At 32.9% G+C, this 15,393-nt stretch overlaps 1 protein-coding gene across 19 annotated transcripts in view; it reads right to left on the reverse strand.

Annotated features, from left to right (window-relative positions):
* Nucleotides 1–218: 218 nt before the first annotated feature.
* The window catches only part of ADGRL2 (adhesion G protein-coupled receptor L2), a 204,405-nt gene continuing 189,230 nt past the window's right edge, over nt 219–15,393 (reverse strand). For 12 of the 19 annotated variants that reach the window (XM_077120493.1, XM_077120492.1, XM_077120491.1 and 9 more), the window contains 6 exons: nt 12,962–13,053; nt 10,954–11,122; nt 8,161–8,289; nt 7,479–7,575; nt 5,631–5,759; nt 219–2,249 (listed from right to left, as the gene is read on the reverse strand). In XM_077120493.1, the coding sequence (XP_076976608.1) occupies nt 1,495–2,249; nt 5,631–5,759; nt 7,479–7,575; nt 8,161–8,289; nt 10,954–11,122; nt 12,962–13,053 (1,371 nt within the window). In that variant the 3' untranslated portion in view covers nt 219–1,494. Of the gene's footprint in view, nt 2,250–5,308; nt 5,391–5,630; nt 5,760–7,478; nt 7,576–8,160; nt 8,290–10,953; nt 11,123–12,961; nt 13,054–15,393 lie in introns of those variants that run through there. The other 7 variants (XM_077120503.1, XM_077120498.1, XM_077120497.1 and 4 more) reach the window with 3 other exon arrangements.

Raw genomic sequence — 15,393 nt, forward strand, 5'->3', positions numbered from 1 at the left:
ACTGAAATTTACCTGCAATACTTTGTACATTTATAATGAAAGGGTACTTAGAATACAAATATATTATGTGCTTTTCAGCATATAGAACAAACAGGCAACTTATTGCAGGCTTTCACATATTCACAGGTTATACAAAGGTATAGCAAGGGGCTTGGGTTGGAAAGGACCAGTGTGTTAAAGCCAATTATGTATCATACATTAAATTGCGCATTAACTACTTGAAAAAAATTCACATTTATTTACTGTCAAACCGTGTTAAACTTTACACTGGATATTAGTGATGGGCTCATTATTAACAGGTTTACACAAAGGGATGAAAAGAAAAGCAGAATTTTGCTGAAACAATTTACATTTCATTAGAACTTTATCATAAAATAAATTAATTACTAAATATAGGCAGAAGGAATATGGAAGAGTAATATTTATGTTTTATTTTATTTTTTAAAAAAGAATAGGCACCTTTTGTTCACTAGAAAGTTTGTGAGAAGTGCCCAGTGCCCTCATTGCCCTCTGTTCAAGAATAAACGGAGGGGTGATAACACAATCTTTTCTAGATTTCACCACATTTGTGAAAGGCATGGCAGAACTTGCTTCAAAGAGTTTTCTTCCCATAAACACGTTCTTTTGGCAATAAGAAATTTAAATGTAATAAAGACTAACTTGTCAAAGCAGAACACTGTATACAGTGGAAAATAAGTGAAAATGAGTAGAACTTACCAGGACAAAGTGTAAGAAAAAAAAGTTTCTGTAACATATGTGCAACCAAGAGCTTTTCACAATATTTTCTTCAAACTCTTTAAAATTATTTTAATGACAATTATATTTCAATTGGACACAAATGTATTTATTTTACCCTAGCAATAGAACAAAATATAATTTCTTTAGCCATTTTTCATGAGAACAGTTCATTGTACAGTTGAGGAAACATATGAAATAAGGCCTGTGGCTTGATTGCTAGTGGTTAAACATGTTTTCAATCTTTGCCTTAATGTAAAAGATTTGCAGTAAACTGCAAACTGATGCAGAATATCTCTCCTGCTTTTCCAAGTCTTGTCAGGAACAGTAAGGTACAGTAAATTTGTCCCACAGGATTTTAAAGCCTACGTCTTGTATATAATACAATGCAGGCCTACAAAATGGTGCAGCCATATTTACAAATTTAGTTCACAAACTGCTGCAGTAAAATGGCTGGAAAGTTTTATTTTGCTTGTTTCACAATTTCTCTAAACAGCAGCAGAATCTTAAAATACCTGGTTGGCATCTCTTTTCTTTGTAACAAATAATTCATTTTAGTATACTCTTTTATATACAAAGTCTTTGTATGTTTTATAAAAATTCACAGAACTGCAAGGTTCAGTCATCTTTTTTACACTGGAGAACCACAGGTCAACAGAGTCGTCTCTTCAAGCAGATTCTGAGGGAGCTGCACAGGGCCACTGGTGTCTTTATTTATTAATACTTGCATGTGGCCATTGGAATCCCTTACTTGCACTATTAAAGACTTGTTACCAGCTGCATTTGTCCTTCCCTAACATCTCCTTCGGGAATACACCCTTCTTTGTTAATGGGGATTATATAACCATCGCTATTGCCCCTGCTGATCTGGTAGCACATATGAAGCTGATGGCCAGCTCCAAGATTTGGCATGCTTTTATAGTAAATGTCCTCATTGTCACTCCTCCTGGAGGGAGAGAGGTCTTCTTCCACATCGGGGCTGCTCTCTTGATAGGGAGAGTCTCTAAGATTGGGCATGCTTGTATAGAGGGAGTCTCTGTTGGGGGACTGGAGGTGGTCCTCAGCCTCAGCTGTCAGCTGTGAGACATAGCTGTCAGTTCCTTCGGGCTTCACTTTCTTCTGGGGTTGGTACAGAAGGGAGTGAGTCCGTTGAGGAATGAGAGGGGCCTCGAGTTCTTTATGATGGAGCTCCAGCCCTGGGTTGTCACCATGCATTAAAGATGAAGCATCTGCCACAATTGCATCATCTTCACTGCTGCTGCCTCCAATCACAGGCTTGACTGGTAGTGTAAGCTCGAGGTTGTGAGCCTTGCTGCTGCCCCGTAGGTTGTTGTGCACTAATTCTGAAATGATCATTTTCTCAAAAGCAGTATCATTCAGACTTAGTCCACAGTCTACAACTTGCACGCTGTCATTATAGTCCCCCTTGCGCAGTGAGTAGCTGTTGTTGAAATTACCATTTAGCGGTAGAGTATCCATGGCACTTGTATCCCTGGCATTGTTCAGTGAATGTCCTGAAACAGAAAAGGGGGGAGTGTCTGTTACTGCTTCCGTTCCTGCTGATAAATTTTTATTTGCTTTTGTACAAAACTTTTTAATGTCGTTCAGGACAAAGTTGTATTTGAAAGCTAACACTCGAAAAGTGCCAGGCTTTCCAGCATTCCCAACTGTAAACAGTTGTAACCCCTTAGATAACAGGAAAAAGTGTTAAGGAATAATACTGTTTTCCAGGGAGGGAAGATGGCATATAAATCATTATCAATTTTGAGGAGACAGTAGTTAATTTATTTTTGATAGAATCTCTGACACTGTTACAAAGAAGACTTCACTCCATGCCCTTGCATAGTTAATGCAAAGCAATTCATTAGTGACATTTACATTTTAAAGTACAAGACTATGGTTTATAAAAATAAAATTAACAGAATTTGTCCTAAACAACACTAAATTAAAAAGGAACAAGTCACATACAAAAACTGAAGGCAAATGTACAACATAAACCCACAGAACTGGCAAGCAACTTTTTAAACAACATTCTAACATTTCCTTTTTCTGGAGATGAAATAAAAAAAAAAAAAGGATGAAAAAATGGACAGATACAAAGAATTTCATGTTCAACAAAGACAGCCATCTCTCACACTAACTGGACCAGGGGCCCACAAGCACCATCCAACAACATGACAGACAGCAGGTGGAATGACTCACTTTGGACAACTCACATCATGTCTGTCTGCTCAGGCTATCTGGCCTAAGAGTAGCTGATATATAAAAGAAAGTAAAATGATTTATTGTAACATGATGAAGAATTTCTAAGCTTCTCAGCAACTTAGTCAGAGCAAGGGTTCAACAAATTAGAGTACCAGCAATAGCAGCCTTTTTACACTTAGCATTGTTTATCGTTTTGATTCTTTTGGTATTAATAATCTCTCTAATAGCAATGGCCCCAGGCTTCTAATGGTCAAAGTTTGCCTGCAGCCCTGCAGTCTGCATCAGTCACAGTGACAGCACCGAATGAGCCAGGAGAGTCTACTGTACGAGATCGGACCATACACGCCGTGGGCATAGAGGTCAAACGCAGAAATGTTAGAGATTTCTTAAATATGGGTCACAGAAATTAAACCAAGAATAAATATTAACTATGGAATGGGAGAAGGGTGTCAGCCTCAGCTAGTATATTTTTATATCTAAAGGAATGAAAGATTGAATAAATCTGCTGAAGATATGAAAAGAGGTTTAGAAGGAAAAAAATATGGTAACATGCTCTACTTGAATAAGAATTGTATTTTCTACAGACACATAAACATGTAAACTAAGACGTCACAGTGCTTCGCAGGCAAATGAAAAAAAAAGGTTTTAGAGAAAATTAAATGATCTGCACCATGGAAAGTTAGGTTACTCATTCTCAAAATCCTAGAGAAAAAAAAAATCACTTCTCTACAGATAGGTCTGGAAAAAAAATAAGAATGAATTGATGTTATTGAAATGAAACTGACCACTGTGAGGCTGCTGCATTGTATGCAAGGCTTGGAGGAGTTTAGCAAAAATTTAATTCTTAGAAAAAGTAAGAAATTTCCTTTTTTTTTTTTTTGTGCTTACTCCACTCTTAAAGCTGCAGATTATCCTAGAAAACTTAATTTCTCTCAGAAAAAAAATCTTTGTATAGTGTGGCACAAACTTCGTGACCAACAATTGTCTAATAATTGTTGGACAAATTATTATTAGCAGAAAATGAGAAAATGAAGGAATTACATTTGTTTACAATGACTCAGATTATTTTAAAAACCTTGACCCAGCTTTTACATTTGAAAAACTGACAACTCAATTTGTATCAGGCACCATGAATAACAAAGTTATGATGGTTATTTGTAAGGCTCCCTTTAGCTTTGCTGAACAATTTTCTAGCTATATAATTTCATACATGTGCCACAAACTTCATTTATAAGACCTACCACTACAAAACATTTGGCATTTTAAGTTATAGGTGACACATGATCACATACTAGATAGTATTCTTTTTCTTCTTTCAATGTTCTATCATGTCAAACATTTTTCTTTTCTTTCTATTGCTGTTTAATAAATACTGAATTATATACTGGATATTCCAAAAGGTGTTTTCTATGATATACTGCAGATTTAAGCACATCTTTGACTGGTTTTGAAGAGGCAACTTTTCCTGCCCAAGTTCAGGTAATCACTTGAAGACTTTCCCCAGCCTGTAGCAAGATTACTGTGGGAATGCAGAAATAAGTCAATTATTAAGCATTTTGGTTGACAGTACTTTAAGCTTTAATGAGCAAATTATTTCAGCATAGCATATACTTAAGTAGGGACAATATTTGCTACAGACCTCTTTTACTGACAAAAGGCAGTATGGATATACTGTTTAAATTTGGTTAACATTTTAGTTGCAAATTGTGAACCACTTGCCCGCTGAGTCTACTTCATGACTGCTAGTTATGTTTTAATTGTGCCCATTAAAAATCATGCTGAAAAAATTTACATTTGATAGGCAAAGTTAAGTTTTACTCCCATACTTGTCTCTCTGTAGGTTGCTAGAGGAAAGCATAAGGAAAGTAAGAAAACAAGAGAATGAAAAGAGAAGCTGCAGTTACATTAAAAAAGAATTTTAAGAAAAAAAAAGGAAACAAAGTTTTGTGTTTAATTTAGTGTCAAATATTAATCACAAATAAAGATTATATACTAGCAGTAACTATAAGACAACTTTTACCAAATCTTGAAAACTGTTAATATTGGATATATATATATATATTTTTTTTTTAAATAAGCTATTAGAAAATATAGTAATATAGGATTGGAAAGTGATAATCTCTCCCCTCCCCCAATAAAACACTATAGATATAAACTAGTATTAACTTTATTCTCAGAGTTTTCTTAAGAAAAAAGGAAATCTACCATAAAGCTGCACTATACTATAGTTTGGTTATATTGATAAGGCTGAACAGAGTTTTCTATACCTAGATATCCAAATCATCTTCATTAACTAATTCATTTCAGAAGCAAATTTTGTCAGCAAGCTCTAGAGTCAACTGAACAATATATTACATAGATAGGATACCTCTAAATGGTATAAATCTTGAAGATGGGCTCTCAGACCATGTGATGTCAGTCCTGTAATAATATATTAAGATTTATGCCACCTGTGTTAAAAACATGGATAATTATTGATAAATACTATCATGACTGAGGTTGTACTATAATATAGTGCAGTTTTAGAAGCCTGGCATGGGCAATACCATTATTTTTTTTTTAACTAAGAAACTCAGGATGTAATAATAAAGACATAGCAACTTGAGGGTCTTTATTTTAGAAAAATGGCAAAGACCAGAGTTCTGTTTAGCAGCAAAGACAGGTAGGTTTATTTGTAAGTATAAGCACACCTGGTGAGTTAAATACAGGAGCTGAAGGGGCATTACATACAACTGTTTCAGCGAGCAATGTGTTATAGGGGTTGTTAGTGCCGTGGGGTCGAAGAAGAGGGTTTGTTAGTAGGTAATTGCCAGTCATTCCTAAAGCAAAGAAACAGAAAAAAAAATACATCAGTTCTCTTATTTTAGTGTTGCAGTTTGCAGTAGTTTTTGTGTTCATCAAGGGTAGTAGACAAGTTGGCAATGTAAAATCTGTTGAAATTTTCTGACTGTATTTGAACTACTAATTTGAAGTAGAAAGGGGAGAGGGAAGTTAAATTTCAGTAATTCACAGGTGCTTTCTAAGTCTCCCAAGTAAACACCTGCTGAGGATGACATTTACTAATTTATACAAAATCACTGTTAAACAAAAATGGCAATTAAATGCAGAGAGATCAACATTATGCTTCAAGATGTTACTGCTTAATATTAAAAATGTAACCACCGAGCCCAGAGGAGGGAATCTCAAACTTTCTGAATTTACAGGTGTGGGATTATCCCTCATGAAAACATCTGTGTTAATATCAACTTTGACACAAGCAGGAGGAAAAACATCTTTCGCAAACAGGTATGACACATTGCAAAAGCTTCTTTTAGTATATGCAAACGAAGTCATGCCAAGAAAAAAAAAAGCACTGTGTATAATGAATTATTAGACCATTCACAAATTCTAAATAGCAAGAAAGTTTCATCCTGTAATCTTATTTGCCAGGTTTCAAAAATGGATCATTGAATAATTCATTTATTTTTTGATTGTCATCTTAACAGAATTAGGTAAAGCATCAGAGAGTGGAATAAACACAGTTCACTTATTCTAATTGACAAATTACAAACCTTTCAATACTTATCAAACATACCTTTTGCATAGTTAATGTAATTTAAGTAAAAATGTTTAAAAATTCAAGTTGGTTTCTATGTTATATATACTACCTTTTCATTTTAAATCAACAACTTGTTAGAACAATGCCGACAATTAAAAACAACAGCTTTCTTATTTCATTGTGATAAAATATAACTTGTAATATTACAAATCAGCACATCAAATCTGTAATTACTTGCATAAATTATCTTTCCAAGTATACATACATATATACATACATAAATTATCTTTCCAAGTATACATACATATGTGCTTTTTCACATCAAATTGAAATTTTCTAGGCTTTTACTTAGGACTATGTCTGCATGTGCCTTTATAAAGCTAAATTGTTTTATTTCCAAGTTTATTTTAAGTAATAATTATACTGATTTATACAATAAATTTAAATTTGTAATTATACTGACATCCAAAAATATTAACTCAGATAGAAAAAAATCGTAATTTTTTTACATAAATTCTCTCGTGTATTTAAATTTTGTTTAAAGATTTACTGAAATGTTTTAAAGATTTGTTTCATTTTTTGAAGAAAATATAAAATATAGGAACTTTACAAGTAAGAATTTTCACTGCAAAAATTTACACTGTTTAATGTGAAGAGTATTCTAATTATTTTAAGAAGAAAATTTCCAAGTGTCTCTCGGTTAGAAATGACACATTTAAACTCACTAAGAAAACATTTTATTCTGTGAGAAAGTATATTCTCAATTATTACTTTTTACCAACCTTACCTTATTAATGTGGAGTTTAAAACTATATTTTTGCATGACATTATTAAATAAAAGGAATTATATGTACTTAATGATAGTAAAAGGTGACGAGAGTTTTAAGAGCTTGGATGTAAACCCATTTGAGAGAAAAGTTAAGCATGTTCTCTAGAATTACTGTAAGTTGGCAGAAATACAAAATTTATATTGTAAACTCAAATTTTCCTAGTAACTGACCTTGATTAAGTGTTGAAGTGCTATTGATGTCACCTGAGATAAAAGAAGATTCAGACTGTTTTCTCACAGTGTCATTCCACATCCTTCTTATACGACTCTATTGATATAAAATAGCAAGACAGATATTTATGTTAGTTTCTCCAAGCTTACCTTATTAAAGACACACAAAGATTTAACCTGAGCTGTTATGTGTAAGCTTATCTGCTGCCTTTTAAAGAATGCATGTTGTAACTGGTCTAAAATTAAGGAAGTCTCTACTGCCCTGCTGCTTCTCTATTAAGGGATATTTAATCTTCCACTCTTAAAAATGTTTTTTATTTTCAGGTGGACATGACTGATTATTCAACAAATGTTTATGGAGTGACCACTATGAGTCAAGAACCGCAATTATACTGACAATTTAAATTTCAGTCTAGGAAAACAGGAGACCACATGAACTTAGGATACTGTAACGAAGACGACATGGAACTTAAAGAATAGTGCTCAAAAATGGATGTTCACACCTAAAGAAATGCCTTGAAGAAATATTTTAAAAGAAATCAAAACCAAAATACTAAAAAAGCGAGAACTTGCCATCTAGATCATTATAATGAGAACACAAGTAGTGCATCTGAACAGAACATGTCTCGGTAGGCTTTCTATAAATACGGTTAATTAAAGATGCTGTCAAACGCTTTGCTACCTGTGTGCCAGAGGAGTACCGCGCGCTGGTCCTGGAGGTTGACGCCTTCACCGAGCTATGTGGGCTCTCAGTGGGGAGGCCGCCACAGCAATAGGAGTGTCTGAAGCACTTTCCATACTCTTTTCGTACCTGCGTTGAATAACCACAAGAAGGAATTAATGTAAGCCTATCTGTGCTCTCTCACTCTCTCTCTTTAATTAAATGAGAGTAATAGAGACAAATAAAAAGAATGGAAGTTCCACTAAGACATATCCATGGAGAAAACAAAGTGAACTTACAAAATCAAGTTCAGCTGAAATTGCTGAAATAGTAATCAGAAAAGTACTTCTGCCTGCTACAGCAATGGGTAGGATCATTTAGCATGTGATAGAACATATAGACATGTTTTACACCCTGTTGCTATGATGTAAATGTTAATTATGCATTAACACAATGGTAATTTTATTTTAAAGCTTAGTTATCTATACATTTAGTAAGCTCGAGTTTTTATTTCAGTCTAGGAAAACACAGGGCAGAAATATAGTATTTTCCTTGCTTATTGACATTTAAACATTCTGTAATTCAGTCATTTAAGTTTTATACAATTCAGGTTCTCTTAAGGTATATAAACTCCACTGGATTGCATGAGTTTGTGGAAGTTAAGACTCCTTTGGCATAAGAATAAAGAAAAAAAGAACTTTGATATAAATTAAGATGGGATGTTTTCTTTATTTTCTGATGTGTCCAGCTTTAACATTTAGTGTAGAGTCTAAGCTGTCTATTCGCTTCATTAGCACACAATTTCTAGCCACATTAATGATTTAACCAAATAATTTCCCTCTTCCCCTAAAGCCTGGATATGCAGACAGAAAGCAAAGTCGTTTATGAACAGAAAGAAAAGCTGTTAAGTCTAATAAGTTTAAACTGAATTTAAAAAAAAAAAAAAGATGTTGGAACAATTGTTAAATGATAGGGCCACACCTAGAAAGGAGGGGGCGCGGTGGGGGTAAATGGAAGGAGTGTGTGTGTGGGGGCTGTGCGTGCTGGGTTTTATGAAGCTATACTAGCATATAAGTAAGTTTTGCTGTGGCTTTGAGCCAGACATTGAAATTACAAGACAGACAGGAAGAAGTTGCATAAGACAATATCCTTTATAGCAGGTTACAAAAATCTTCAAATACATTTTCCTTTACAATTCTATGCTCAGTATCTGCCTGCAAAAACCACAACTTTGACACTTATATATTACAAAACTGAAGAATTAAAGTAACTAGATGACCTTTTAAATCTAAGTGCACTTGAATTTAGCTGTATTTAATTACACCTATTAGAACAAAATAACAATGAGGCTGAGCTTTCACAGCATTTTCTTTGCCTAAGTATGTTCACTCAAGCAGTAAGGACCATGATTTTAACTTAATCTTTTATATCATATCCTTAACAAAAGCACCCAATAGGATGTCTCTAATACTAAGTAGAAAATTTGCAAAAGAAACACAGCATGGTTTTAAAACATAATTGTTGGGCAGGCCACGATGGCTCAGCAGGCAGAGTTCCCGCCTGCCATGCTGGAGACCCGGGTTCGATTCCCGGTGCCTGCCCATGCAAAAATAAATTAATAAATAAATGTAACTGTTCATTTAAAAGGCACAGTAAAATCTCTTTGTTTAACTAATACACATAGCAGGAAATAATGACTAACTTACATTTTACTGTCTAAATTTATACTTTCTGCAAAGAAAGTTTGGTAACACAACATAGAATATGGATATACAATCATACAAATAAATGCTCATTTATATAGGAAATATAGAAGAAAAGTTAAATTAAGGTTATCTCTGCATAATATTTAGAAAGTTAAAGTTCATTGTTATTAAATAACATATGATACCTCAAAAAGATTTCTGCACATTTAATGACTACTAACTATTCTGAAGTTCTGTATAACCAAGACAATGGTAATCAAATGGTATTTTATACAAATAATACCCTCCAGTGTTGGTTTTGCCTAATGCCTATATTGCTGTGAATGTACATTATCTGTCAGTATTGCACATTCCACTGTCATTATCTCAAAATTATAGCTTATTCAAAACTGATGGAAGTAACAACACTATCATCTTGTCAGGATTGAAAACATAATAGTTTTCACTTTCACAACTCTATTTCTCTGTTCAATTTAGTGACCAGCTAGTAATAACAAAATAAAAAGACTACATTAGATATGCAGACCTAGTAAAAGATTTGGAAATTTTAAGCTTAAAAGGCAGTTAAGCCATTTTCTTAGGTTTATATCTTCCTACTACACAATAATGTTTTTCATCCTCAATTTTAACGTTTGAATCCTTTCTGCTGACTCTATTTAACATAATTGTTAATAATGGGGTATTATTATTAATAGTTTGGAGGTCTTTCAAAATTACTCAAAAGGCAACGTAATTATCAAATTTTTTAAGCTTAAGGCCAATGATCCTTATACTCAATTTCATTTACGCCCATTGCATTCTCTTTGTTGAGCAAACAATGATTTTATTTTACCTTTACTTTACATTGTATATCCTGTGTATAATGCACATTGCAGACCCCTCTGACCAAAACAGAAATCTTTTCATAAGTAACTAGTTTATTATATTCACAAATTAAAATATTTGGTACTGAAATATTTTATATGTGAAGTCTGAATAGAAATATATTAAAATATGATACTATTTTCATATCCAGTCCAGGTATCACTTAAATGTTCTCTATTACATCTATTTATTTTCAAGTTAAAGAACAAGCAAGCAGAACGCCTAAATGTTTTCAAGAACTTACTTTCTTTTGAAGAGCACAGTGAAAGATGAAAATGAACACTCCCTGGAAAGCATTAAAGATGGTGAAGAGATATGCCATCACAATTGTCTCCTCATTAATAAAAAGCAACCCAAATGACCAGGTTAGGCCGAGAAGACACAGGAGAGCAAACGCACCAAGCACCCAAGACCTGAAAAAATAAAGTGGACTTTATTAACAGGCTCAGTGGGAAGGAAAAAGAGATAGCACATTTAAATATTTACATTTCAGTAGTAGCAGTTGACTTTTTTCTATGTTCAGATTCATATTCAACAGCATTTTGGCTTTAACCTTTCATTGATTAAAGAAAGAATAGCATTTAGTACTGCAGCCTCCAGTGAAAACAGCAACAGCAGGTATGACCTTTCCTTACTCTAGAATAAGCAAGGTATCAAAACTATATTAAAATACAAGGTGTAAAACAACCCCCTTTAATGTGCATTTTGGTAAAAGAATAAAAAACGCTTTTATGTGCATTTTGGTAAAATAAATCAAGGAGTCCTTAATTAGTTTACTCCTGTATTTTTATTCTTCTGGTATACTTGCATGACACTGAATAATGTGACACATACAGAAAGGTTAAATGGCAGATAATCACTTAACACCTAAACTTCAGATTCTGATAAACTCATCTTAGGTGGACCTAAGGTTTATAACTAAAGCATGAAGAAGCCTAGCTGAAATGGGACAAAAACATGAAAACAACTTCAAAATAAAATAATTTGGAGAGATTTCATCATGAATAGCTTAAGGAGAAAAGAACTGTAGAAAATAGGACGGAATGAGAGGATTTAGAGTCAGTGCATTCCATGTCTAACTAATGATCTTACTTGATAAATGGCTTATTATCTTCATAGCTAGAAAGCATTATAAGCAGAAAAGAGAAACAAAATTATTAGACAGAATTAAAATAGAAAGTAATAAGAAAGCATTTATATATTTCATAAATTAGTCAAAATTAAGTCAAAATGCAGAGGCAAGCAATTAAAAAATAAAGGCATATTATAGACTTAAAATACTATAGCAAATTAGATACTCCAAAATAATTATAAAAATTAAGGGCAATTCATGATATTGACGGATTTGTAAAAAGTATAAATTCATGCCATAAACTTGTTAATGTAGGATTCTACCTTACCCAGGTAAGTCCGTATTATAGTAGCCATCACAAACACGGTAATTACTGGTGTAGATGAGAAGACAGAACGAGGAAAAGGAAGAAAAGAGAGAGATGCTAAAGATTAGCTCTCTCTCTTACCATGCAACATGCAATGAAGCCGGCACTAACCTATCTAAAGCATCTAATTTGTTAACATATTTACCCTTGCTCTACATCTGCCATTTTTTACATTAAAATATTATTTTCCATAACCCCATTAAAACCAACTTGAATAATACTTTCTCAAGTTTTAAATTAAAAGATTCATACTTTAAAAATAACTCTGAAAATGCTTCTATAAGATGATCTTATAAAGCAACAGCTTTTATATTTTTGTTAATTAGACAGCAGTATATTCATCGCATTTTTATTCAGTGTTGAGAAAAAGCACGCATTTGTTTATTTAGCAAGAAACAACAGGTAATCTTCAAGTTAATAACAGTTACAGAGTAAATTCTCTTAGGAGAACAGGATTAGGAGTAGAAACTGCTTAGAATCCTTAAATCAAAAAGTCATTTAACAAAACAAACAATATTATCCTATCAGCCATGCAAACAGGAACATCCTTTCAAACTGTACTTTAAATTCAAATGAAAATGCTACAGTGATATGGAATTTTCATGAAGCCACTGAAACAATTTCTTGGCTCTAGGTCAGGAAAGAATTATCTAGTTTTTGACCAATGTCTGTAACATGGCAACAGTGAAGCTCAGTAAAATTGATCAGTAAAATTTTGCTCTGGATAATTTCTAAAGTTGACAGAAGGTATTCGTGCGTTCCCTGTAGAGAATAGTTTTTCCAAGTACTAAAATTAAAATACAAAACACTTACTTAATGTTTTCCAACCTGCTAGAATCTGGTTTCAAAGTATTTGAATGCTTCACCATTTTGCACAATGTGATCACCAGGAAGATAATATTTAGCTGTTATGACAAAGGAAAAATTAGACCACTATGAATAAGGAGTAAACAATGAATAAGCTTAAACAATGAATAAACAATAAATATATCTATGAGTTAATGCAGTTAAGTATCAATGGCATGCGTATGTGGTAGACATTGATTCCATTTTATTCATGTATACAATGATCAAGTCAAGTATAGAAAAAAACACTCAAGATAGGTATGATCGTTTCAGTTCTTTAATAGTTCATCTGACATGAAACTGCAACCTCGTTAAGTCAGTATCATATGATAATAATTAAATAAATTAGTAAGCCTAAATTAGTTTTTTCAGCTAGAGGTACTCCAGGTTCTGCAATCCTTATGATGGAACCATTAAACTGTATTCTTCACAAGAGGCACTTATATCAAGTAACTTATAATCATGGACCCCGAGTTTGGAATCATAAGGCTTGGCTGAAATTCTAGTGCTTGATTTTGACCATCCCATATATGAAAATAATAACATTTGTAAAATCTTTTTCTAAGGCAATTGTGAAAATCAAATGAAAGAAAATATATGAAAATTATTCATTATTTATATAAAATAAGATAAAATTTTATATAAATACATATAGACAAATATATAATTTAGCAATATTAAAAAGCCATCAGTTCGTTTTTCCTTATGTCTCTATATTGTATGGAAGAAGATAAACTCTGAAGAAAGCTTCTTTTGAATCCTTCAAAAGATTCAACTGTGCAAAGAATCTAGGTGCAAATAAAAGCCAACTTGGGGTGATGGAACCTGACACCAAAGGAAAGTTTCGGATTTCAGGAGGTGAGCTCCAAAGAAAGGAGCCTGTTCTGACTGAGGAGAGAAAAAGTCCTGTAATTCCATTTGCTTTTAAAGACACCTGACAGAATGCTGGACTAAGGGGAGGTAGTTTAATTTTTATTTTATTTTATTTTTTTGCATGGGCAGACACCGGGAATCGAATCTGGGTCTCTGCCGTGGCAGGCGAGAACTCTGCCTGCTAAGCCACCATGGCCTGCCCGAGGTAGTTTAATTGTTTGCCCCAAAAATAGAATTAAGGTACACTGCCCCTGGACTTTTTTTGACATTTTATTTACTTTGGATTATTCTTAATAAAAAAGAGGAAAAAGTTATTTTGTCAGTTTAACACGATAATCTGAAAGTGCAAGAAAAATGGTACATTTAGAAAAAAGATCTTTTCTACATGGGGACAAATTCAAATTCCTTGGTGACTGATCAATGGAAATATATTAAACTTTCCAAGTCCTTCCTAATAACGAATTGAGGAATAGAGTGACATCTTTAAGCTTTATATCATCATTCTATTTACTATGGCTTATTATTATTCTTAGATGTAGCTTTTCCTCTTCTTTAAAGGATAAAATGAAGATTATGGGCATTATTTAAAAATGCACATATTTTCAAACTGCACTCTAACTGTGGCTCCCAGTTACTTGAAGGTAAAAGAAACTTTTAAATAATGGCATTTAAAAAGTTTATTTCTTAAAATATATATCTACAAAAAATAAGCTCATGGGAACTATTTCTAGCATTATTTCTTTAGATGATTCCAATTGATCGCAATATAAATATAGTTTGCGCTTACTGACTTTTCTGCTCCACCCAAAGTGGTGGTTATTATATTGTCAATATTTAAGACATAGTTTCTACCTTGGGGAAATCAGAAAGTCCTGCTGTAAATATTTGACTTTTTTTTTTTAAAGAATTATGATAATGCATAACCCTAATTTTCTTTTTTTTTTTTTAAAGCCAAAAGCAACAGTGTCTTTATTTTATGCAGCAGTGGCATTAACTAATAAAATGAAGGACTGGTTAAAATAAATTCTATACATATCCCTCAAACAAACAAACAAAAAACCATGTAAATAGATAAAGTGACTGGAATTCACAGGTAAGAATGGCTATTATTTACTGAAAATTAGGTGCTCATAATCTACTTTATAGCATCTTTTAAATTTTTCTCTTCTTCTTTTTGAAAGCTCCTAATAAGAAACTTTTTATTACAAACTACTGAATCTATGCTCCCTACCTCCTTAAATAATTTCCTGAATTGTACATATCCACAACTAGAATTCAATGTTCTCAAAGCAATAAATACAACTGTCCTCTTATTCCTTCAGTAACAAAATAGGTCTGGTATATTCCAGATATTCCAGAAAATTTTTTTAAAAAGCTATTAATTTTTACTATAATGTACAAAACTACAAGAGAAGAAAAATGTGAATGTAGAAAGTATCATGGAGAACAGAAACTAGGTAGAAAATATGGTTAACATCATTTAAGAACAAAAACATTTTTAGTAAAATGGAAAATGAAATCTATAT

Source organism: Tamandua tetradactyla, chromosome 11 (genome assembly GCF_023851605.1).
Source record: "Tamandua tetradactyla isolate mTamTet1 chromosome 11, mTamTet1.pri, whole genome shotgun sequence".
NCBI classification, from domain to species: Eukaryota; Metazoa; Chordata; class Mammalia; order Pilosa; family Myrmecophagidae; genus Tamandua; species Tamandua tetradactyla.